This window comes from Phacochoerus africanus, chromosome 6 (assembly GCF_016906955.1).
Source record: "Phacochoerus africanus isolate WHEZ1 chromosome 6, ROS_Pafr_v1, whole genome shotgun sequence".
NCBI lineage: Eukaryota > Metazoa > Chordata > Mammalia > Artiodactyla > Suidae > Phacochoerus > Phacochoerus africanus.
The window spans coordinates 112,536,778-112,564,234 of NC_062549.1; the positions used below are offsets into that span (position 1 = coordinate 112,536,778).

A 27,457-nucleotide genomic window follows, 5' to 3' on the forward strand; every position below is an offset into this window, starting at 1 on the left:
CTTCTTCCCCTTTCTGTGAATCCATTTCTTTAATGATATTCTCACCTAAAGTCATGCCCATTTATAAGCCAGCTTGCACACTGATGCCAGCTTAATTCTTCTCAACAACATACCTCTTTTCTGAAACCCCATCACTGATGATAAATTCAGATGTCACAGTGAAACTGGTTTCTTGGTACTTTTAGCTTACTCACTGTCCTTCTTTATGAGTCTTATGCTATAGAGAGGGGCAGTGCAAGGCTCTGAAGTTACAACAACTGAATTTGAATGTTATTCTATCACTTGCGGGCTCTGTGGTCATGAGCAAATAATTTACCTCCTTTTTGTCTCATTTTTCTTTTAAAATAAGGATAGTACAAGTTCCCTGGTGGCTCGGTGGGTTAGGGATCCTGCATTGTCACTGCTGTGGCTTGGGTTCAGTCCCTGGCCCAGAACCTTCCACATGCCCCCAGCATAAAAAGAATAATAAAGTAAAATAGGGATAGTAATTGGACCTGCAGCAAAGGATTATTGTAAGAAACACTCAGAGCAGTGTCTAGCATACAGTAAGGGTATGGTAAGTCTTACTCATTTTATATTCTGCTTAAAAGGAACTACTTGCATTTCCTATGCATGTCCTGTAATTTTCTAGTCCTGGGCCTTGCTGATGGAGAATATTCTGACAACAAGATAATACATTTTCCCTCTCTTTTTAAACCTTACACATTTTACATTCATATGCCCCCTTCTTCCATGCAGCTTTCAGGCAAACCCAGTATATTCTATTTTTCTAATGTTCATAGCCTCTCCTCTTTAACAATATTTAGCCCTTTCTACTTTGTATTGTAATTATATGTTTACATAAAAATTTAGGGCGATGCATTTCACTTGTGGCACAATGGGTTAAGGACTCAGTGTTGCCACAGCCATGGTGGAGGTCACAACTGTGGCACAAGTTCGATCTGTGCCTTGGAACCTCTGCAGGAAGATCTGGGATCAAGATGGTGAAGGCATAGGACAGGGAGCACACCATCTCCCACAACTGCATCCCCCCCAAAAAAATTACATGTGGCACAATTCTCACAGAACATCTACCGAATGCTGGCAGAAGACAGCAGACTTCCAAAAAGAGAAGGGGGGGGGGGAACCCTCCATATAACTGGGTAGAACAAAAGGGAAAAAAGAGGGAGAGGAGTGGAAAAAAAACAAAAAAAAGGAATCAGGACAGGACCAGCAATCCTGAGAGGTAGCTGTGAAAGAGGAAAGGAATCCATATACTGGGAGGCCACCTAAATGACTGGGAGATAAGTAAGAATAAAAGGGGAGACTCAAAGCCTCTGAGAAAAGCACAGCAAGCTGGTCCAAGGAGGATGAAGAAGAGAGAAAGCCTCATAGACAATTGGTAACCATCTCCTGGCACATCACAACCTGAGACACTCTGGGCAGGGAGGGGCTGGGTGCTGAAGCTCAGGCTGCAGAGATCAGTCCTGGGGACAGGACTAGAAATGACAAGAAAGTGGGAGTTACAATACCCATAATCAAAAAAAAAAAAATAGACATTTTGTTAAAGGCCATAAAGAAAGATAAAGTAAGACACTATTTAATGATGAAAGGATCAATTCAAGAAGAGGATATTATACTAATCAATGTATGTGCACTTATTATAGGAGCACCCAAATACATAAAACAAATACGAACAGACATAAAAGGAGAAACTGATGGGAATACGGTAATAGCAGACTTTAACACCCCGCTCATCAATGGGCAAATCTTCCAGACAGAACATCAGCAACACAACAGAGATCCTAAATGACACAACAGAACAGTTAGACTTAATTGATATTTTCAGGATATTACATCCAAAAAAACCCTTATTATACATTCTTTTGAAATGCCCATAGAACATTCTCTAGGATTGACCACATGCTGGGGCACAAAACTAACCTAAGAGTATAGAAGTTAAGTACAGAAGTTACCTCAAGCAATTTCTCTTGCCACAACAACATGAAACTAGAAATCAACCACAGGAAAAGAAATGAGCAAAACTCATTTGCATGGAGTCTAAATAACATGCTACTAAAAAACCAAGGGACAATGAGGACATCAAAAAGGAAATTAAAAAATACCTTGAGACAAACAATGAAAACACAGCCATACAAAATGTATTGCAGGAGTTCCCGTCGTGGCGCAGTGGTTAACAAATCCGACTAGGAACCATGAGGTTGCGGGTTCAGTCCCTGCCCTTGCTCAGTGGGTTAACGATCCGGCGTTGCCGTGAGCTGTGGTGTAGGTTGCAGACACGGCTCGGATCCCACGTTGCTGTGGCTCTGGCGTAGGCCGGTGGCTACAGCTCTGATTGGACCCCTAGCCTGGGAACCTCCATATGCCGTGGGAGCGGCCCAAGAGATAGCAACAACAACAACAACAACAACAACAACAACAAAAAAGACAAAATGTATTTGATGTCACAAAAGCAGTTCTTAGAGGGACGTTCATAGCAGTAAAAGCCTTCCTCAAAAAGCAAGAAACGTCTCAAACCACCTAACACCACCTAAAAGAATTAGAAAAAAGAAGAACAAACAAAACCTAAAGTCCACAAGAAAGGAAATAATAAAGAACAGAGAGGAAATGAATAGAGATTAAAAAAAGAAAACAAAAAGAATCAATAAAACCAAGAGTTGGTTCTTTGAAAGGGTAAATAAAATTGATAAATATCTGGCCAGGCTCACCAAAAAGAAAAGGGAGAGAACAAAGAAATTAAGAAATGAAAAAGAAATCTCCACTGATACTGCTGAAATACCAAAAAACATAAGAAAATACTATAAACAATTATATGCCAACAAATTTGACAACCTGGAAGAAATGGCTGACTCTCTAGAAACATACAGCCCACCAAAATTGAATCAAGAAGAAATAGATAATTTGAACCGACTGATCACTGTAAGTGAAATAGAGTATGTAATTTTAAAACCTCCCTACAAACTAAAGTCCAGGACCAGATGGCTTCACGGGGGAATTCTACCAAATATGAAAAAGTAGTTTTACAGATCCTTCTCAAACTCTTTCATAAGATTAAAGAAGAAGGAACACTCCCAAAGACATTCTGTGAAGCCACCATCACCCTAATACCAAAACCAGACCAAAGATACTACCAAAAAAGAAATTTATAAGCCAGTTATCTTTGGTGGATATGGACACAAAAGTTCTCAACAAAATTTTAGCCAACTAAATCCAACAACACTAAAAAGACATACACCACAACCAAGTGGGATTCATACCAATTTCACAAGGATGTTTCAACATACACAAATCAAAGTCATACACCACATTAACAAAAGAAAAGTCAAAAATCACATAATAGGTGCAGAAAAAGCATGTAACAAAATTCAACATCCATTTATGATAAAAATTCTTACCCAAGTGGGTATAGAGGGAACATATCTCAACATAATAAAAGCCATTTATGACAAACCCATAATACTAAATGGAGAGAAGCTGAAAGCCTTCTTAGTAAAATCTGGAACAAGACAAGGATGCCCACTTACACCACTTTTATTCAACATAGTATTCAAAGTCCTGGCCACAGCAGTCAGACAAGAGAAAGAAATAAAAGATATGCAAATTGGAAGAGAAGAGGTAAAATCATCACTATGCAAATGACATGATACTATATATATAGAAAACCCTAAGGTCTCTACACAAAAGCTACTTGATCTGATAAACAAATTCAACAAAGTAGCAGGATACAATATTAACATCCAGAAATCAGTTACGTTTCTGTATAGTAACAAACATCAGAAAGGGAATTAAAAGAACAATACCTTCAAGAGTTGCCATTGTGGCACAGCAGAAAGGAACCCAACTATCCATGAGGATGTGGGTTTGATCCCTGGCCTCTCTTGGTGGGCCAGGGATCTAGCATTGGCATGTACCATGGAGTGGGTCACAAGACGCAGCTTGGATCCTGTGTTGCTGTGGCTAAGCCATTATCTGTAGCCCCATTCAACCCCTAGCCTGGGAACTTGCATATGCTACGGGTGAGGCCCTAAAAAGCAAAAAAATAAATAAAAATAAAAAACCTTTAAAAAGCCATACCAAAAAAAGAAAAGAAAGGAAAAAAAAAGAAAAATCTAGGAATAAACCTGACCAAGGATCCGAAAGACTTATATATGCTGAGAACTGTAAAACATTAATAAAGGAAATTAAACAGGATTCAAAGAAATGGAACAAAATCCCATGCTCCTGGACTGAAAGAATTAGTCCAGGAATATTATTAAAATGGCCATACTTCCCGAAGCAATCTACAGATTTAATGCAATTCCTATTAAATTATCCATGACATTTTCCACAGAACTAGAATAAATTATCCAAAAGTTTATATGGAACCATAAAAGACCCAGAATTGCCAAAGGAATCCTGGGGGTGCAGGGGGGTGGAGGGGTGGAAGACAAAGCTGGAGACATAACTTTCCCAGACTTCAGACAATAACACAAAGCTATGGTTAAGAATAGTGTGGTATTTGTACAGAAACAAACATACAGATTAATGGAACAGAATAGAGAGCCCAGAAATAAACCCAGACACCTATGTTCAATTAATCTTTCACAAAGCAGGCAAGAATATAAAATGGGGAAAAGGCAGTCACTTCAGCAAGTGGTGCTGGCAAAACTGGACAGCTGCATGTAAATCAATGAAATGAAAACACACCCTCACACCATGCACAAAAATAAACTCAAAATGGCTTAAAGACTTAAACATGTGATATGATACCGTAAAACTCCTATAAGAGAACACAGCCAAAACATGCTCTGACATAAACTGTACAAATGTTTTATTAGATCATTCTCCCAAGGCAATAGAAATATAACCAAAAATGAACAAATGTGACCCAATCAAACTTACATGCTTTTTGCACAGCAAAGGAAACCATAAAGAAGAAAAAACCACCGAGGGAATGGGAGAAAACTGCAAAGGAGATTAAGGGATTCATCTCCAAAATATACAAACAACTCATACAATTCAACAACAAAAAAGCAAACAATCCCATTGAAAAATAGGTCAGAAGATCTAAATAGACACTTCTCCAAAGACGACATACCGATGACCAGTGGGCACATGAGAAGATGCTCAATATCACTAATTATCAGAGAAATGCAAATCAAGACTACAGTGACATGCTGTCTCGTACCAGTCAGTACGGCCATTATTAATACGTCTACAAATAACAAATGCTGGAGAGGGTGTGGAGGAAAGGAATCCCTCTTACACTGTAAATTGGTACAACTGCTATGCAAAACAGTATGGAGGTTTCTCAGAAGATTAAATATAGAATCACCATATGATCCAGCAATCCCTCTCCTGGGTATATAGTCAGACAAAACTATAATTCAAAAAAAATACATGCATCTCTATGTTCATAGCAGCACTGTTCACGATAGCCAAGCCACTAGAAACACCTAAATGTCCATGGGCAGATGAATGGATTAAGAAGATATGATACACACATGTACATACACATATAATGGAACACTACTCAGCCATAAAAAAGAACAAAATAACACCATTTGTAGCAACATGGATGCATCTAGAGACGATCATACTAAGTACAATACGTCATAAAGACAAATACCATATGATATCACTTCTATGTGGAGTCTAAAATATGGCACAAATTGCCTTTGGAATGCATTAGCAATGAGATCCTGCTGTGTAGCACTGGGAACTACGTCTAATCACTTAGGATGGAGCATGAGAATGTGAGAAAAAGGAACGTATACATGTATGTGTAACTGGGTCACCATGCTGTACAGCAGGAAAAAAATAACGTATTGGGGAAATAAAAATTTTAAAAAAGATAAAATATGGCATAAACAAATCTAATCTACACAACAGAAACAGACTTACAGAGAACAGGTTTGTCATGGCCAAGGGGGAGGGGGCAGGAGGGAAAGGAGTGGGATGGACTGGGATTTGGGGGCTAGTAGATGAAAACTATTACATTTAGCATAGACAATAACGTCCTACTGTGCAGCATAGGGAACTATATCCAATCTCCTGGGATAGACCATGATGGAAAATAATATGAAAAAGAGAATGTACATATATGTATGACTGAGTCACTTTGTTGTACAGCAGAAATTGGCACAGTATTGTAAATCAACTATACTTTCAGTAAAAAAAAAAAAATACGGTGGGAGAACTTTTATGAACTTTTGCGTTTTTCTGAGTGTCTAACCAAATTAACATTAGATACAGTGTTTGGTGAATAAATGAATGAAAATGTGACTTGTACACTTACCCTTTTGTCCAATTCAAGTGCAATGCAGTTGGAGACTCTTGCCAAAATTATTACCTTTTTTTTGCTTGGTTAATTGATTGACCTCCCTCTATCCTAACCCCACTGTTTGCTCTTCTCTCTGCTTTTCTCCCTATCTCTAACTCTTCCCCCTTTTCTCCTCCATTTACCTGCCGTCTCTCCCTTCCCCCAGCGTCCCTTTTTTCTTATCTTCATCTTCCTCCTCCTGTAATTCTGGATTCCCACTTTTTAAAATTTTCTCTACAAACTCATAGCGGAGATCTGTGGAAACAAAGGGATCCTGCTTCAAAAAGACGCTTTCTGATCATTTTTGTGTTACTCTTCTTTGTCAAAAATAATAGAGCATGTAGTAGCCAATTATAATGCGACTTACCTCATCTGAGATACTGAGAAGCAGGCAGTTACACTGCAAATAAAAACAAGTCTAATTTTCAGACAAGGAGAAATCATCTCATAAGAACTTTTTAATTACATGTTCTGACTGTTGCAGCATGTTTTGGGTATAGTTTGTCTTTCTGGAATAGGGAAACAACTGTGTCTTGCGATTGTTTTACAGAGGAATTTAACCAAAGCTCTCCAAGAATAAGTTCTTAAGTATTTTTTTTTTGGTCCATTTTGTGCCTAGGTTTTCCTTATTCTGTTAATTTCTTTCCTCTTTCCTCATTTACAATGCCATTTTGAGTTTTGATCCTTTCTTCCAACACCTTAATTGTTCTCTTCTTTGATCAGTATCCCATGTCTTTTTCCTAAATCTGAAAATCGTCTAAAATGTCATATATCATGCTCTGTTCTCCATTTCCACATGTCTTGAAATATCTGATCCTACTGGAGGAACATTCTCATGAATTCTGTTAGGGATCCCACTAGTAACCATTGAAATCAAATTCCTAATTGATAGTGAGCTTGCACAAAACCAGTGTGATCTCCTTGTATTTATGAATGTAATATAGGATGATACGGTCTGCTGTTGTCTCTAAGTAGGATTGAAGGATGTGAGGTTAACAAAATTGAATGTTAGATTGGAAGTCAAACTTGAATTCTTATTTTACAGTCAGGATCTGAAGCTATATGTCAAGTTCATACTTAGGACTTCATACAATGTGGAAGTAATTCTGAGGATCTTGAGAAACAGTATCATGAATATACTGTTATCAGGTTATCATTTGTGGTAACTGTTCTCAACACTGGCTTTTTTTTTTCCTTTTTCTAATTTAGGGTCGAAATTTAGCATCTGGAGAGGTCGGATTTTTTCCAAGTGATGCTGTCAAACCTTGTCCATGTGTAAGTATTTTATTTCTTTCTACTTTGTTTTGTTTATGATGCTATAATTAATTGTTCAAGAATGTACAAAGGATATTGGGCTGGTCCCTCATTAATTTTATTGCTATTTTCTGGGAGATCATATCATTTCATATTTAAATGTTATGGCTTTTGTTATTAAAATTTCAAAATCATTATAACTCCATTGGCAAATATTTTTAAATCCTAAGGCAATATATACAAGAGGAAAATTTAACTTGGTAGAATTTACATAATTAAATTGTTTACAAGGTTTTAGAGGGAATAAACCAAACCAACCAATCAGATATACTATACAAACTTCCTTTTTCCCTCTGAGGTGAGACTGGCAGCGTCTAATAAATTTCTAGTCACTGTGGGTTACAAAGAGTTATTACACTTCAACTAGTGTGTTTGAAAGCATGCTAAGAAAGCATGAAAGTCCACAGATTCTTCCATTCAAATCTCTCAATACATTCTTCTGTGCTTTAGTTTGTCATAACTGTTTTAAAAGTGTTGTAATGACATTTTCTGAAAACATCAAACACCTTAAGCACATACTAGAAGAATATTTCCTCAAATATTATTATAAATGAATATAACAAAGTGTACTTTCTGGTGCTTTATGAAATTTATAAATTTTTGTTTAGGGTGATATTATTTTACCATAATTTGGTGGTTAGGGTGGATTTTTCTATGAAACTTTTTAAGTTAACTCTAAGGAAATGAAATTCTTTTACTAATATAGTGGAGCTAATGGTTTAAGAAAAAAACCTCTTGAACAATGGTGCTTCCCCTATTTCAGTCCTTGGCAGATTTCTAAACTGAACATTCTTCTTAATATTATAAATGGAAATGTATGCCATCCTTGACCTCAGATGTAGCCGACAGCATAATTTACGGCACTCATCCAAGCTTATTTCCAAAGCAAAGGGAATCAAAAAACAAAGAAAGATTTTGCCATTTCTTTTGGTGCTATGATCTAATGCCATTTTTTCAGCTACATTAAAACCTGAAAAAACTGAGGTTCGTACCATTCTTATTAGATAAGCAAAAATGATTGTTTTGCTAGCATTACCTCATTTATTTGAGCAAAATTCAGTCTTCCTATGCCTGGGGCAATGATATTTATATGTAGGCAGGTGGCAGGAGATTAACATTAAGATGATTGGGAGCCTAAATATATCAGATCAAAACAGTTAAGTATTTCAGGTACCACATACTGTTTTCTTAAGACAGCCCTTCGAACATGGCATAGAATGAGCATTTGAAGTTTTATTTTATGAATAGTCTGGCACATAATAGATATTTAATAATTTTTTTTTTGTACAAATGAACAAAGGTGTAAGAAAACAAACAAAAGTCCCTAACTGAATGTAGGTAATTAACAATGGCAGATACTAAGAAAATCAGCTTATACAGATGCATATTGAATGTGAATTGGTGACCCAGTTAGTTACTAGAAAAAGAAATTTGCTCAGAATTTTTGGCTGATTAAGAGTTGCAGAAGAATACATGATTCTGGCTAGGACTACCAATCACACATGAGTGGTTTTATCACTTAAAGTTAATACATAGCTTTTAAAACTTCACTGCTTTACTTAATAAAATTATAGACTCATTTGTTGGTTATAGGTTAAGGTAGGTGAGCAAGTAGAAGAAAGGGAAACCGAGGAAAACACAGGAGGAACATGAGAGGCAATTTCATTTCTGGCAATATGGTAACTGGAGACAAAGCCTAGAGCTAAGCCCAGTGCAGACTTGGGTATCTCTCTGTGGACCCTAGAGCTCCCAATGGGTGAACAGTTAGACATCGATCTCACAGAAGATATGCCTATCTTTGTCTTGGATCTGGGATGGGAATAAAAGAGAAAACAGTCTCTCTCCCATAAGAATTCTTAACTTCGGATTAAAAAAAAAAAAAAACAAACCCACTTGTGGGATTGGAATTTATACCAGCTCTGCGACCTAAATAATTCTAAACTAGAAACGTAGCATAAAATGATTCCACATTATGTTCCAGTGCAAGTATAAATTCTTGCAAGATCATAGCCTCAAATGATTTCTACAGATAAAGTCCCAGGGATTACAAATTCACAATTTAGAATTATTAAATTTATGAGGAAACAAAACACCTTAACCAAAGTCAGCAAAAACAAAAATATGGAGAAATAGACCCACAAAGACAGCAGATATCAGAATTGTCAGATACTAAATTCGAAAACAATTTACTTAATACAATTAAAGAAATAAGAGGGACAATAAAAGTCTAAGAGAAAAACAAGTCACTTTCCAAATTGCCTAGGCATATTTCATACAGAATCAGATACAGTAATTGAAATGAGAACTCTAATGGGAACATGACGTATTAGACACAATTGGGTAGAAAACTGGAAGTCTAAAGAACTTAGTGAAGAGATGGAAAATATAAGAGAATAGAGTGATAAAGTTCAAATACATCCTATTGAGGGAGAAAATACAGATAACTGTGGGAAAGCCATGTTCACATAAATGAGAATGTTCCAGAATTTATGATAAAACTGGTCTTAATAGTCAAGAAGAGTATTTTAAATTCAATCAGTACCCAGACACATTTTAGCAAAACTGGAGAACCTCAAAGACAAAGAGAAAATATTAAAACCAACCTGAGAAAAAATACGGATTACCTATAAAGGGTTTATGATGGACACATAGCTAACAGCAGCAATAATAGAAGCAGTAAGAGTTTCCACTTCTGGTAATTGTTAAGTAGCTCCTATTGGACCAATCCTCCCAAAGAAAGTAACTCCAACTCTGGACAAAATATTTTTTACAAATACATGTACTAAAGACACTGGCTAGAAGAAAAGCTGACACTCAGAAGAGGGATGATACTAGGTAAGCTTCCTGGTTTTAAGGCTAGCTTAAGGACAGATACTTGCCTGCAGCATGTGGAGTAGCTAAAATTCAAACAGAAACCTCACAGTGTTACCAGTTTGAAGAGGTAAAAGTTGGAGTTTTATGGAGTTTAAAGCAAAAGCAAGCTGGAAAGTGAGATAGGAAATCTTCGAGTCAGAGATTGGGAACCTCAAATTTTGGGATTAAACATTGCTTCAGTCTCTGGTACAGACATCAGTTGCTCAGTTTCAGCTGAAAGAAGTGGGTATTCAGTTACCTCTTACCATAAGGAAGACAGAGTTTGCTGGTGGGTTCAACCAAGTTAACTGCCTACTTTAAGGAAAACCACACTCTTTGTACGAGCACAACTGAACCCAGCAACTCTACAGTTTATCATTCAAATTGTTCAGGCTACTATCCAAAATTCTTCACTATACAAAGAAACAGTGAAACATGAACCACACTAAACAGACAAAAGACCGCAACCCTAAGATGTCCTAAATGATGGAATTTGCAGGAAAGGATTTTCAAAATACCTATTATGACTGTGCTCAAGGATATAAAGGAAAATACATTTGACCCTTGAAACATCTAAGGGTTAGGGAGCTGACTCTCTAAGCAGTGAAGAATTCACCTATAACTTAGAGTTGGCCCTCTATATCTGCAATCCCCCAAGAACCATGATTCCACAACAACAGATTCAACCAAATGCAGATTGGGTAGTACTATAGTATTTACTGTTGAAAACAGATCCATGTATAAGTGGACCCACGCAGCTCATACCCATTTTGTTCAGGGTTCAACTGTATGTTCATAATGAAGGAAGAGGAAAGCTCAGCAGAGAAATACGAACTCTAAAAGAGAAACAAATAGGGAAAATCAGATCAGGATGGCAGAGGAATAGGACATGGAGCTCACTTCTTCCACAAACACATTAAAAAAAAAAAGAAGAAGAAGAAAAAAGAAAGAAAATGTTCTCACAGAACATCTACTGAATGCCAGCAGAAGACCTCGGACTTCCAAAAGAGCAAGATAACCCCCATACAACTTGGTAGGACCAAAGAAAAAAAAACAAAAAGAGAAGAGAAAAAAGGGAATCAGGCGGGACCAGCACTCTTGGGAGGGAGCTGAGAAAGAGGAAAGGAGTCCACATTTGAGAGGGCCCCTGACTGGCCTAGAGGTCAGCAGGGACAGAGAAGGAGGTAAAAAGGTCAACAGCCAGTCTCAGGAGGGCAAAGCCAAGAAAGAGCTGCACAGTCAACGCACCAACCATCACACTTCAGCCTGAGACACTGGGTGAGGGCTGGGTGCTGAAGGCCCAGCTTTGGAGGTAAGTTCCAAGTAGAGGACAGGTTGGCTGTGTGGAAACAGCTTGAAGAAGCTAGGGAATGGTGCACCACAGCTTAGGGAGTGTGGGAGGAGGCCTAAGCCCTCCAGAGAAGCAAGGTGCCATTGTTAGGGAGTGCAGGAAGAGGAGCGTGGGACTGCCCTAGGATCTTCTTTCTCTGAGCACTCACAGGCTCTCAGGAAGCAGGGCACCTCTTATGTGGGCTACAGGGGGAGGTGTAAGGCTGTGCAGTCATTTCAGACTCCAGAGGTGGACTTGGACCACTGCCATTGTGGGTCCTGTGACTGGGTACCACTTGCCACTCTTACCACCACAGGGGTCACTGCCATAGCAGAGACCCTGCAACCAGGTGCCACTTGCCACCCCCACCTCCCAGGGGCTACACATGACCCACCACAACAGCTGTTGCTGATAACTACATGGCCTCCCTGGGAGTTGTAGCCACTGCCAAGGACCCTGCAACCAAGCACCACTGACAGGTACCATTCATTGCCCCCACCTCCCTGGAAACACATACATGCCATGCAACTACATACCCACATCAATGGAATAAGAGCTGGCGCATACTGAAGAAAGAGGCAGCAAGCATACAAGCCAAAAGCAGCTCTGATGCCAAAAAAAAAAAAAAATAGCTCTCCAAGACTACAGTAGATAATTGTTTTCCCTAAACTCACAGGGTAAAAATTAATAATAATAATAAGGAAAATGAAGGCGCAAAGGAACCACTCCCAGTTAAAAGAATGAGAGAATTCCCATGAAGGAGCAAACAGCAAAACAGTCCTCTTAGTCTAACAGGCAATGAATTTAAAAAGGAGGTACTGAAAACACTGAGGGAATTAAGAAAAGCTCTCAAAAGAAATGCAGATTACTGTAAAGAGGAATTAGAAACTGTTACAAAGTTCATTTGCTGAGACAAAAAATAATCTAAAGGTAATGAAAAGCAGAATGAGCAATGCAGAGGAACAGATAAGTAACTTGGAAGATAGAATAATGAAAATCACCCAATCAGGACAGCAGACAGAAAGTCAAATGAAAACAAGTAAGAAAATATAAGAAATCTATGAGATAATATAGAGTACCAATCTACATATAATAGGGATCCTAGAGGAGAAGAAAGAAAAATGGGAATTTAGAATCTATGTGAAAGAGTCATGGATGAAAACTTCCCAAATCTAGAGAAGGAAACAGACAGCCAGATAGATACAGGAACCATAGAAGGTCCAAAACAAGATGAACCCAATCAGACCTATACCAAAGCATATATTAAAAATGGCAAAAGCTAAAGATAAGGAGAGGGTCCTCAAAGCAGAAAGAGAAAAAGAGTTTAAATACAGGAACTCCTTTAAGGCTATTGGCTGTTTTCTCTACAGAAACACTATAGACCAGAAGGGAGTGGTAAGATATATTCAAAATGCTAAAAGGAAAAGTCTGCAACCTAGACTCTTCTACCCATCTAGATTACCATTTAAAACAGGAGAAACAAAGAACTTCTCAGCCAACCAAAAATTTTAAAAATACAGCAATATTAAACCAATCCTAAAAAAAAATATTGAAAATTCTCCTCTAAACAGAAGTTCAAAGATATAGGATGGAGGAACTAATAATTGGATAGTAAATACTCAAATAAGCCAATATACAGATTAAAAAAAAAACCTTTATGAAAGCAATGATAAACAAAAGGAACTATGAAAGAATAAATATGAAGATGTACAAAAGGACATCATAAAATGGGGGGAAGGAGAGTAAGAAAATCTAGACTCTTTTGTTTTTAGACAGTATTTGAGCCTGTATGACTATCAGTCTAAAGCAAGCAGATATACAAAGGGGTTAACATACTTGAAAAACAGGGCAACCACAAAAAGATTGAAAAACAAAAGATTCACAAAAACGAAAAAGAAGAGGACGACACAAGCATAAAATAAGAGCAAAATATCAAATCACAAAAAGAAAAAGAAACGAACAAAGGAGAAACAAAAACTGGAAAACAAGGTTTAAAATGGCAATAAACACATATCAATAATTACCTAAAATGGACTGAATCTATCAATCAGAAGACCAAAAATAGCACACTGGATAAAAAAACAAGAGGTTACAATATGCTGCCATGAGAACCATGTTAGGGCAAAGCACATACATAGATGAAAGTGAGGGGATGGAAAAAGATATATAAAGTAAGTGGAAATGAAAAGAAAGCAGCCGTCACAATTCTCATATTAGACAAAACAGTCTTTAAAAGAAAGGCCATAAAAAAGGACATAATTTAATGATAAAAGGATTTATTCAAGAAGAGAATATATTATACTCATCAACATATTTGCCCCTAGTATAAGAGCACCCAAATACATAAAATAAATTTGAACAGACATAAAAGGAGAAATTGATGGGAATACAATAATGGGAGACTTCACCCCATTCACATTAATGGACAAATCTTCTAGATAGAAAATCATTAAGGCGACAGACATCCTAAATGGCCCAATAAAACAGCCTTAATTGATATTTTCAGGACATTATATCAAAAAAATCAGAATATACATTCTTTTCAACTGCACATGGAACATTCTCAAGGATTGACCACATCCTAGGGCACAAAACTAACTCAGCAAAATTTAAGAGTATACAAATTATTTCAAGCATCTTGTTGGACCACAACAGCATGAAACTAGAAATCAATGACAGGGAGAAAAAAAAAACAAAAACCTGACTACATAGAGACTAAACAACATGCTATTAAAAATACCAATGGGTCAATGAGGACATCAAAAGGAAATTTAAAAGTGCCTCAAGACAAACAACAAAAACACAGCTGTTCAAAATCTATGGGATGTCACAAAAGCAGTTCTTACAGGGAAGTTCATAGCAATACAGGCCTTCCTCAAGAAAAAAAAAAAAAGTCTCAAATAAACAACTTAACATGCAACTTAAAAGAATTATAAAAAGAACAAATAAAACCTAAAGTCAGAAGGATTTGCATTTCTCTAATAATCAGTGATGTTGAGCATTTTTGAGGAACCACCTCTCACCAGTCAGAATGGCCATCATTAATAAGTCCACAAATAATAAATACTGGAGAGGATGTGGAGAAAAGGGAATCCTCCTGCACTGCTGGTGGGAATGTAAATCAGTACAACCACTATGGAAAACAGTATGGAGGGACCTCAGAAAACTAAATATAGAACTACTACCATATCACCCAGCAATCCCACTCTTGGGCATATATCTGGACAAAACTTTCCTTGAAAAAGACACATGCACCTACATGTTCATTACAGCACTATTCACAATAGCCAAGACATGGAAACAAACTAAATGTCCATCAACAGATGAATGGATTAACAAGAAGTGGTATATATACACAATGGAATACTACTCACCCATCAAAAAGAACAAAATAATGACATTTGCATGGATGGAACTAGAGACTCTCATACTAGTGAAGTCAGGAGGAGAAAGAAAAATCCCATATGATATCACTTCTATCTGGAATCTAATATACAGCACAAATGAACCTTTTCACAGAAAAGAAAATCATGGACTTGGAGTACAGACTTGTGGTTGCCAAGGGGGAGGAGGAGGGAATGAGATGGACTGGGAATTTGGGGTTAATAGATGCAAACTATTGCCTTTGGGATGGATAAGCAATGAGATCCTGCTGTGTAGCACTGGGAACTATATCTAGTCACTTATGATGTAGCATGATAATATGAGAAAAATAATGTATATATGTATGTGTGACTGGGTCACCTTGCTGTACAGTAGAAATTGATAGAACACTGTAAACCAGCTATGATGGAAAAAATAAAAATCATTTTAAAAAAAAAGGAAGAAATAATAGAGAAGAAATCAATAAATTAGAGATTTAAAAAAACACAGAAATAAATCAATAAAGCCAAGAGCTGTTTTTTTGAAAGGGTAATAAAATTGACAAACATCTGGCCAGGCTCACCAAGAAGGAGAGAGGGAACCAAATAAGGAAAATAAAAATAAAAAAGGAGAAATCTCAACTGATACTGCAGAAATACCAAAAAACATGAGAAAATGCCATGAACAATTATATGCCAACAAATTTGACAACCTAGAAGAAATGGCCAACTTTCTAGAAATATACAGTCCACCAAAACTGAATCATTAAGAAATAGATAATTTGAACAGACCAATCACTAGAAATGAAATTTAATGTGTAATTTTAAAACTCCTTACAAATAACTGCCCAGGACCAAATGGCTTCACAGGTGAATTCTACCAAACATGAAAAGAACTTGTACCTATCCTCAAATTCTTCCAAAAGATCAAAGAGGAGGGAAGATTCCCAAAGACATTCTATGAAGTCATCATCACCCTGATACCAAAACTAGACAGAGATACTATCAAAAAAATAAAATTATAAGCCAATATCTTTGATGAATACAGATGCAAAAATTCTCAACAAAATTTTAGCCAACTGAATCCAACAACACATAAAAAAGATCATACACCACAGCCAAGTGGGATTAATACCAAGTTTACAAGGATGGTTTGACATACACAAATCAAGGTCATAAACCACCTTAACAAAAGAAAAGTCAAAAGCCACATGATAACAGGTGCAAAAAAATCATGTGACAAAATTCAACATCCATTTATGATAAGAACTCTTACAAAGTGGGTATAGAGGGAACCTATCTCAACATAATAAAAGCCATTTATAATAAACCCACAGCCAATATAATACTCAATGGAGAGATGCTGAAATCCTTCCTGCTAAAATCTAGAACAAGACAAGGATACCCACTCACACCATTTTTATTCAACACAGTATTCAAAGTCCTGGCCACAGCAATTGGATAAGAAAAAGAAATAAAATGAATCCAAATTGGAAGGGAAGAGGTAAAATTGTCACTATATGCAGATGACATAATACTATATATAAAACCCTAAGGACTTCACACAAAAACTACTCGATATGATAAGCAGATTCAGCAAAGCAGCAGGATACAAGATTAACATTGAGAAATGAGTTGCATTTCTGTATCATAAAAATGAAATAAGTGTATGAAAAAATACCTTTAAAAATCATACCAAAAAAAAATACCTAGGAATAAACTTGACTAAGGAGCCAAAAGACTTATATGCTGAATACCACAAAACATTAATAAAGGACATTAAAGAGGATTCAAAGAAATGGAAAGATATCCCATGAGCTTGGATTAGAAGAATTAATATTGTTAAAATGGCCATACTGCCCAAAGTTACCTAGATTTAGTGTGATCCCTATCAAATTACTCATGACATTTTTCACAGAACTATAACAAATAATCCTAAAATTTATATGGAACCACAAAAGACTCAGAATTGCCAAAGCAATCCTGAGGAAAAGAACAAAGCTGGAGGCATAACCCTCCCAGACTTCAGAGACTGCTACAAAACTACAGTAATCAAACAAAAAACATGATATTGGCACACACACACACAAAAAAACCCATATCAATGTAACAGGATAGAGCACTCAGAAATAAATCCACAAACCTACAATCAATTAATCTTTGACAAAACAGGCAAGAATATACAATGGAGAAAAGACACTCTCTTCAGCAAATGGTGCTATAAAATTTGGACACATAGGCAAAACATTTTCTGACATAATCACACAAATGTCTTATTAGGTCAGTCTCCCAAGGCAATAGAGATTAAAAACAAAAATAAACAATGGACTTAAACTTACAAGCTTTTGCACAGGGAAGGAAATAAAAAAAAAGAAAAAAAGAAAACCTACAGAATGGGTGAAAGTATTTGCAAACTTTGCAACTGACAAGGGCTTAATCTCCAAAATACACAAACTGCTGATACAACTCAACAACAAAAAAACAAACAACCCAGTTGAAAAATGGGCAGAAGACCTAAATAGACATTTCTTCAAAGAAGACATAATGAGAGTTCCCATCGTGGCTCAGTGGTTAATGAATCCAACTAGGAACCATGAGGTTGAGGGTTTGATCCCTGGCCTTGTTCAGTGGGTTAAGGATCTGGTGTAGCTGTGAGCTGTGGTGTAGGTCGCAGACGCAGCTTGGAACTGGCATTGCTGTGGCTGTGGCATAGGCTGGCAGCTACAGCTCAAATTAGACCCCTAGCCTGGGAACCTCCATATGCCACAGATGCGGCCCTCTAAAAGACAAAAAAAAAAAAAAAAAAAAAAAACAAAGACTTATGGATTGCCAGCAGGCATATGAAAAGATGCTCAACATCACCAATTATCAGAGAAATGCAAATCATAACTACAATGACAGAATGCCATACAAGTCAAAATGGTCATCAAGTCTACAAATAAATGGTTATTAAGTTTACAAATAAAAAAATCTGGAGAAGTTGTGCAGGAAAGGTACCCTCCTATACTGTTGGTAGGATTGTCACCTGGTACAACCACTATGGAAAACAGTAGGGAGGTTCCTCTGAAACTAATTATGGAACTACTGTATGGTCCAGCAATCCCCTCCTGGGCCTGTATTTGGATGAAACCATAATTCAGAAAGATACATGGACCCCTATATTCATAGCAGCACTATTCACAATAGCCAAGACATGGAAACAGCGTAAAGGTCCATAAAGAGATGAATGGGTTATGAAGAGGTGGTACATATTTACAATGGAATACCACTAAGCCATAACAAGAACAAAATAATGCCATTCACAACAACCTGGATGCAACTAGAGATTCTCACATGAAATTCAGTACGTCAGAAAGAGGACAAATACCACATCACTTACACGCGGAATCTAAAATATGGCACAAATGAACCTATCTACAAAACAGAAACAAACTCAGACACAGAGCACAGACTTGTGGTTGTCAAGAGGGAAGGAGAGGGGGAGAGAGTGGGATAGACTGTGAGTTTGGGGTTAGTCGATGCAAACGATTATACTTAGAATGGATAAGCAGTGAGGTCCTACTGTATATCACAGGGAACTATATCCAGTCTCCTGGGATCAACTCTGATGGAAAAGAATATGAAAAAGAAGGTACATATATGTATAACCACGTCACTTGGCTGTACAGCAGAAATTGGCACAACATAGTAAATCAACTATGCTTTCATTTTAAAAAGAACAAATGGATATTCTATATGGTGACATTTCAATATTTGAAACAGTAAGAATAACATGTTGAACGTTTTGAAAATAAATTAGTCAGCTTAGAAATCTCCCAATTAGGATGAAAAAATGACATTTCTAGCCTAACACAGAAAGTTCATCTCTAAGTGCCTCATCTAGCTCATCTAAAATGTACTTTAGAAAAAAAGTATGTATCTTTTATATAATTTTACTATTCCCAATAAAATTTTTAAGATTTTTATTTTTTCCATTATAGTTGGTTTACAGTAGTCTGTCAATTTCTACTATAACATGACCCATATATATGTATGTGTGCATATATATATATATATATACACATTCTTTTTCTCACACTATCACGTTCCATCACAAGTGGCTATAGTTCCCTGTACTATACAGCAGGATCTCATTGCCCATCCACTCCAAATACAATAGTTTGCATCTTTTTTTTTTTTTTTTTGGCTTTTCTAGGGCCAAACCCCCGGCATATGGAGGTTCCCAGGCTAGGGGTCAAATCAGAGCTGTAACCGCCAGCCTACATACACCACAGCTCACAGCAACACCAGATCCTTAACCCACAGGGATCAAACCTGCAACCTCATGGTTCCTAGTCAGATTCATTAGCCACTGAGCCATGACAGGAACTCCTAGTTTGCATCTTTTAATCCCAGACTCCCAGTCCATCCCACTTCTTCCCCCTCAGCAACCGCACATCTTTTCTCTAAGTCCTTCAGTTTCTTTTCTGTGGAAAGGTTCATTTGTGCTATATATTAGATTCCAGATACAGGTGATATCATGACAGTTGGCAAAAATTTTCTTCAACTTTCTATCAGTAACAGAAGCTTAGCAATGTAAACAGCCTATGATGGAGTCATAAAAAAGCCATTAGAAAAACTGTCAAAGATGAGAAGAAAATTATCCATAGTCTCATATATGAGATATCCATCCAGAAAGGGCCCAAAGCATACATGAAAGCAATGGGGAGGGCTCGTGTCAAGAGGAAAACGACCAGATCCCACTCTGGCCATGGAAGGGTCATAGCTGAAAAAACAAAATTTTATGCTTCCCTTTACTTTTGTGGCTCTTTCCCAGCCAAGAAAATCCATGCTCAAGATATGCGGAAGCTCTTTGTGTCCTCCCTCTTCTTTCTCTGTGGCTTTTTGTTGTTCTCCAGGAGACAGAGATTAGGGGTTTGTTTTGTTTTGTTTTTGTCTTTTTGCCTTTTCTAGGGCCGCTCCCACGGTATATGGAGGTTCCCAAGCTAGGGGTCTAATCGGAGCTGTAGCTGCCGGCCTACGCCAGAGCCACAACAACGCGGGATCCGAGCCGTGTCTGCGACCTACACCACAGCTCTTGGCAATGCCAGATCCTTAACCCACTGAGCAAGGTCAGGGATCGAACCCGCAACCGCATGGCTCCTAGTCGGATTCATTAGCCACTGCACCACGACAGGAACTCTCAGAGATTGGTTTAGAAATAAGCATACATTTGATGAATACAGAGAGGTAGAGGGAAGGTGGAATAAAAAATTTTTCCCATCAGATTTCAGAGGGCATGTATATCTTATCAAAAGGGAAACTGTTGAAGCTTGATTTCTATTTGTGGAGGAAAAAAAATGGTATAAGAAAATATTTGCAGCATTTGAATGGTGTCATTTACTTTCAATGTTGGTTTGCTGTGTATCAGGATTTTATGTGGTGGTGAAATTTAAAATGTGATCCATAGGGTAAAATATTTAAATCTTAATAACTTTAAAGATGTTCTGACTAGAAAATCTTACATATATTAAACTCTTTTAACCTGGAACATAAGAACAGAAACAGCACATTAAAAATGGAGAAAGCCAGAAATATATTCTCACTGACCAGACCTCAGGTCCAGTCCCGGGTAGCAGTAGTTTTAAACACCCAATACAAAAAGTCCCTGGAATACCATGGAATGTATACATCAGCCTCAGGTTATTCATGGAAATGGGAATATGCATTTTGTTGTTTTATGAATGTTGGTATGCCTTCTTTGGCTGTGTTCATTTTCTAGTTGGAAGCAGCAACTAGAAGTTCTCTTTTTCTTTTTCACTTACATAGAAAATGCTGTCTCTTTTGCAAAGCTGTATCTCAGAAAAGGGAAAAACGAATGATTTTCTGTAACTTTTTAAAAAATACAATGTTTTCTAGTTGGTGGACTTCAAAATCAGAATTTAAAATTTGTGGTGCAAAGTAAGAGTCTATCTCCAGTATAGGTTGTTTATTTTGCCTGTTTTGCTAATTTCTTGGGAAAGCAGTGTGTTATTTGGTTTTCCTAACATTTTCATTTTCTATGATAGGATTAAAATGCCTTGATAATACATAGCAAGAGATTAAAGTTCGTATTTTTCCTGTTATCTCTCCGTTTGGAGGTGCAGTGGCAGTAAAATGAATGAAAGAATGAATTAAAGTGAAATGAATTATTTTCTACTTATCTGACATATACTATGATTCACTCTGTATAATATTGCCAGGGGATCGTTCTAGGACCGTGCTACTTAGGGTTTTATAGCGCTGAGTCAGCTGAACTGAATTAATGATTGATTTCTAAAAGCTTCCCTTAAGTAAACTTAATCTATTTTTGCCTTTTTATATCCTAGGTGCCCAAACCAGTAGATTATTCTTGCCAACCGTGGTAAGTATTAAAATCATTTATGTAGCTAAGTTGAAATACCATACCCTTAGCTCGAGGACGCCTTAAATATGGGTGTAGTATACTACACCGCATTTCCATTTGTCCTGGCTGAAGGTGTTTTCAGATGCAACAAAACATCGTAATGAATTTATTTATCATCAACCTTTCCATATCTTTATCAGAGAGGGGTGTGTGTGCACCAGTGCATATACTTAGCTATAAATCAAAGTTTATAACTGCCACAGAGGACTATGTACATTTTATTTTAGAGGAGTGGATTTCATGAAGCTGAGGGGGGCGAGGAAAGTAGGATTCCACTGTCTGAAACTAAAAATTAGCCCAGGAGGACAGCAGATCCTAAAAATACATTTTACAACACTTAAGATGAGAGGGCCAAGATGCATCCACGTCCAAAGCTTTGAGTCTCTGTGAAGCTCACTTATCACTTAGAGGCTAGGATTGTTTATCACTAACAGAAACAAGGAGCAAAGTAGATAATGAATGATTCTTAGTTTTTAGACATCATGAGTTTAAGGGAAATGCTGTCTTCAGCTAGAAAAACTACTTAGACCCCAGAATAGTTATAATCATCATAGAATAACACCACATTCTGGGTACATACTCTTGGCTTAGTATTTTATTTTTTGTCCATGCCTGCGGCATGTGGAAGTTCCCGGGCCAGGGATCAAACCCACACCACGGCTGTAACCAGAGTCACATCAGTGGCAGTGCCAGATCCTTAACCTGCTCAGCCACAAGGGAGCTCCCATTATTCTACATGTTTTGTTTTTCTAACACCTGTATAAGGAAAGTTATTATCGTTATTTTTACAGATGAGGAAACAAAGGTTAAGGCCAAGCAGCTACTAAGTGGTACCAGCAAGATTCAAAGTTATGTTGTCTGTACACTGCCACACCACCTGTCAAAGTACAAAGCACTGCGAAGGAATGAGCATAAGTGGTGAAAGAGAGATTCTCCTTTCAGATATCTAAAACTGATAAATTAAGAAATTAGAGTTTAGTCATGTTATTTAGAAATATTCGGAGTTCCCGTCATGGCGCAGTGGTTAACGAATCCGACTAGGAACCATGAGGTTGTGGGTTCAATCCCTGGCCTTGCTCAGTGGGTTGAGGATCCGGCACTGCTGTGAGCTGTGGTGTAGGTTGCAGACGCGGCTCGGATCCCGCGTTGCTGTGACTGTGGCGTAGGCCGGTTGCTGCGGCTCTGATTAGACCCCTAGCCTGGGAATCTCAATATGCCATGGGAGCAGCCCTAGAAAAGGCAAAAAGACAAAACAAACAAACACAGAATTAGAAATATTCAAATAGAATTTCTTTTAACAAAAGAGGAAAAAAGGTGAAATACCTGAAGTATTGGGATAGAATGCTAATAAGATAGGGTAGTGCTTTTCCACTATAAAAATTTTATACCATAATTTTATGGTATAAAATTATACCATGAGTTGACTTTTAAAAAAACTAAGTCCATGTGTTACTTTAAGATGCTTATACTATATACTAATTGCCAGACATGCATGAAGGAAATTAGGGATCTGTAATGAGAATGATGGTGTGGAGAACTGCAAGATCCAGGACAGCTTCTTTAGATGGGACAGTCAGAGGGGACTCTCTAAACCTGAATGATGACAAGGAAGGTGTGTTGGTGGAGGGTGAGAGTTTTCCAAAAAGAAATCCATGGTCTCTGTGAAGACAGAATTCCTGAACCTGAAAGAAGGCTAGAGACTAGTGAAGAGGAAGCTGGAAGTCAGACTGTACTAGGCACTAATGGTTCATGGGTTATCATAACTTTGCATGTAAACCAAGGTACCATCTACATAAGATGCTCTTAGCTTGTCCGTACTTGGTGGAAGCCTCACAGGCCCTCCTTCAACAAACTTTTGTTCGGTGTCTACCATGCATATTTGAATAAGGATTTATTATAGATTAGAAGTGCGTATTTACACTGGGTTACATGAGTCTGTAAGTGAATCAGAAATTTTTCTGCAATATTGATTTGAAAGATGGCCAATCCAAACATAAAATGTTTTCCTTTTACTTTTATTACCCCAAATCTCTGATCTATCTTGCCAAAAAATGCTCAACCTGTATTTGACGTGAAGGCTCACTTAAGAATATTTTAACATTAAATTTGGGCCTGTTATTGTTAGGGAATTTGGGTATGTTTAAGGCCAACATAATTTAGGAAAAATAGAGTTCTGGTTTTAAAAATATACAGTTTTTAAAAATTTTACTCATAAATTATTATTATTTGGTCTTTTTAGGCCTGCACCCACAGCATATGGAGGTTCCCAGGTACAATCGGAGCTGTAGCCACTGGCCTACACCACAGCAGCACTGGATACGAGCTGTGTCTGTGACTTTCACCATGGCTCACGGCACTGCCAGATCCTTAACTGACTGAGGGAGGCCAGAGATCGAGCCTGTGTCCTTATGGATACTAGTCAGATTTGTTTCCGCTGGGCCTCGATGGGAACTCCCTCATAATTTTTTTAAGAAAATTGGTTATCAACACCATGGACTATATAGATTAATCTTAAATCCAAAAATAATTATTTAAAAATAAATTGCTACTGGAATTTTCTTAAATTGATACTTACAGGAGATTTTATTTCATCCTGTTGAATACAGAAAAGGTAAAATTTTGGAGGGGTGAGTATGTGTGTACATGTGTGTGTTTCACACAGGCCGTCCTTCCCTACAGGTCTTCTTCCTCGTCCCTAAACTCCCCACAACTCTCTCTCTGACCTAACGCCTACTGATTCCTCTCTTTCTCCATTTATTTGATAAATACTTACTGTGTAGTAGGCATTGTTTACTTCACTGTTGCAATCTCCGTAGAGCATTTGTGTTTGGACGTAATTAAAGGACCTTTTCTGCATTTTTTGAGGTCACATAATTAGGATAGAAGTAAAAAGCTCAGATCTGCCACTCCATTGAAATCCTGACAGATACTTATTTTTAGCCTCTGTTCTCTTCCAGGTACATTACCCAGAATTTCTGTGTCTTGTTTCTTACAGGTATGCGGGAGCGATGGAAAGATTGCAGGCCGAGACTGAACTTATTAATAGGGTAAATAGTACTTACCTTGTGAGGCACAGGACCAAAGAGTCAGGAGAATATGCAATTAGCATTAAGTAAGTAGGACAAGTACTTTTACAGAAATAGCTTTCCTGTTTTCATAATTGCATAGATCATCTGACATGTATAGCACTAAGGTTGAAAACCAAGGTTCTAATTGCAGCAGAAATAATGTATCATCTCTCCAGACAGTTCATTAATACTTGAAAGTATCTGTTAGAAAAAATAGTATTAAGTGTTATAGGCTGCTAATTGGCACATTAGATTTCTTTCATAACATTGTACTTTGGTGACTTGATGTGTGTATATATTTCTAGTAAATTCTAAGAAGTATAAATTACTAGCTTTTGCTTGCTTTTGTTTTTCCATATTCTCAAACTGATCCTATAAATATATTGGGTATGGTGATTGGTCAAATCTACTCCTCCCCCAATTTATCTTCAAATAATGGTTGTATCTTCAGCCAACCTAGTAAATATATTTTGTTAATTAGCTGTCACCACTGTATTGGCACATGTATATATTTTGTCTTCAGAATTAATTCCTATAATGTTATTGGGGCATGCCCTCTGGTAATTATTGATTTCTGCTGATTAAAAACACATTTATATTCATAAGCTATCCATTGCCCACAGGTACAATAATGAAGCAAAGCACATCAAGATTGTAACAAAAGATGGCTTTTTTCAAATTGCAGAAAATAGAAAGTTTAAAAGTTTAATGGTAAGCATTGATTAGTTCTTTTCAATCTGGGGTCCTTATTTTTCTGTTAGAATGGTCAGTTTAATTCTCTAGTTTCTTGGAAATTGTGATCACTGAAATATTGTTTAAAGAGAATCATACTATAATTTTCCAGAATTCTGAAAACTTTAAGAATTCCAGTTAAGTTTTTACACTGCCCAGTTTTCATGGTAAACTAAATTGGCAAGTTTTAGGTACTATTTCAAAGTCCACACTCTTTATGATTCTTCACGCCAAGGACACATTCCAAACAATCAACTTTCAGTTTCTTGTGTGTTTTACTTTGTTTGAAAGACGCCTAGCAAAGTTTGAATATTCTTCGCTATTCTTCCTCTGCCTCTGTTTCCGAATTTAGGTAGAGGAAGATATTTTAAATTATAGCATTAAAAGGCTGTAATCTCACGTTTAGATTCATGTCATACAAAATACAATATACAGTCAAATGGAAAATCTTTTTGTATTTTCTGCTGTTTATCTGTGCTACAGTTCTCCTTCATTACTTTAGACAATTACTTTAATGAGGTGGCATTTTTAGCACATGACAGTGATATTTCATAGGAATTTTATATTTAAATTGAAACTATGTTGTTACTAAAGTTGCTTCAAATAAATAAAGATTATTAATTCTGATAATTTTAAAAAGTGCAACTTAGCATATAATATTATGCATATGTCATATGAGCAATACACATGTCATGATATATGCATTGCTGACAGTAAAGCAACAGTTATTTCCTGAAAAGTGGTCTCAGGTCTGTTTCTCAAGTTCAAAATAGTTTCTTGAGATAATGAAGAATTTGGATATAGGACATAAGATGCATTTGTAGCGCTCTGCTAAGTACTTTGAGTAACACTGGGAAGGACCACTCATTGATTGAACCATCAATCAAATGATGCATCCTGCATCCTTCCGGAAAACATCTCAAGGCACTTTGCAGATGTTAACATTAAAGTTAAAACTGAGTGTGAGCCTTACAAAATAGGCCAGCTTAAAAGCTGTATCTAAAAATTTAGGATTGCTTCAAGACAGAAATTGGTGTTTTAAAGAAACTGAAGCATCTTGAGTTGAAAGAAAAAGTCAGAAAAACTCTCTGGATGTAAACATCACATTCCCAATTCAAAAGCTAAGGATGGGCTACAAGATCATGTACTGGAAGATGTTAGACCCTGTCAAATTGGCAACCAAGATTCAGGCAGCCTCCCTGCTGGCAGAGACTTGTGTTCTGCTGGAACAAGCAGGCTGTGCAGAGAGAACGGGACCTAAGGAGGTTCTTCCTAAAGTGAAAACCTAGCAGGGAGGTGGCAAGTGGATGCACAAATAATGAGTGACAGCCCCAGCTGAGACCTGATGAAAGCATGCACAGGGGGTCCTCACAGCACTGCAAGACACACCAGCTTGACTTTCACCTGCAGAACTTCCTTGGCTGGTAATGGCCGCTCCATGGTGTTATAGTTAATACGAGACTTTAAAAAAAAAAATGCTGTAGGGCCAAAGATGATTGCCAGACCTGCTGACCTTGAAAGCGACAAAAGGGACTCCCATCACAGGAGACAAGCAAAGAGGATGAAAGGAAGAGTCACTGGAGAGGCCAATCAATTCCGTTTTCTGTCACCTGGATTCAGTTCAAGAAAGTTCCTCATCCGCCATGGTTAGATGTGAAAAGCCAGTAAATACTGTGTGACCTGGATTAGTGGACAGAGACCCCTTCCTATCTGCATATAAAGCTGTGATATAGTAAGAGCAATAAAGACCCAGAATTCAAATAATTTGTAACAGAGAGGAGTAAAAGTTTCTGCAGTGATGTTCTGGAAAGGGAATTAAAAGTAGCTGTCACAGAGCTAAAATAAGCTCTTCTTACATGGTATGTGTAAAATATCAGAAATGCCACTGCTGGGGACACATGCGTATGCTTGTTTTTTTCCTCCATATCTGGGGATCTTTCTTAAGGAAGCACCTAGTGCAGCGGGTTAAAGGGAGTCAATCAAGAATTAATCGCAAAGCTACAATGAAACAAACAAACAACAACTACAAAAAAACCAGCAAAAGAACATAATTGTGAAAAGAGAGACAAAGGA

General features: G+C 37.3%; 1 protein-coding gene across 4 annotated transcripts in view; it reads left to right on the top strand.

Annotated features, from left to right (window-relative positions):
* The window catches only part of VAV3 (vav guanine nucleotide exchange factor 3), a 373,579-nt gene that overhangs the window by 316,919 nt on the left and 29,203 nt on the right, over nt 1–27,457 (top strand). For all 4 annotated transcript variants that reach the window (XM_047785154.1, XM_047785155.1, XM_047785156.1 and 1 more), the window contains 4 exons: nt 7,511–7,576; nt 21,508–21,542; nt 24,580–24,696; nt 25,276–25,363. In XM_047785154.1, coding sequence (XP_047641110.1) covers nt 7,511–7,576; nt 21,508–21,542; nt 24,580–24,696; nt 25,276–25,363 — 306 coding nt within the window. The remainder of the gene's footprint in view (nt 1–7,510; nt 7,577–21,507; nt 21,543–24,579; nt 24,697–25,275; nt 25,364–27,457) is intronic.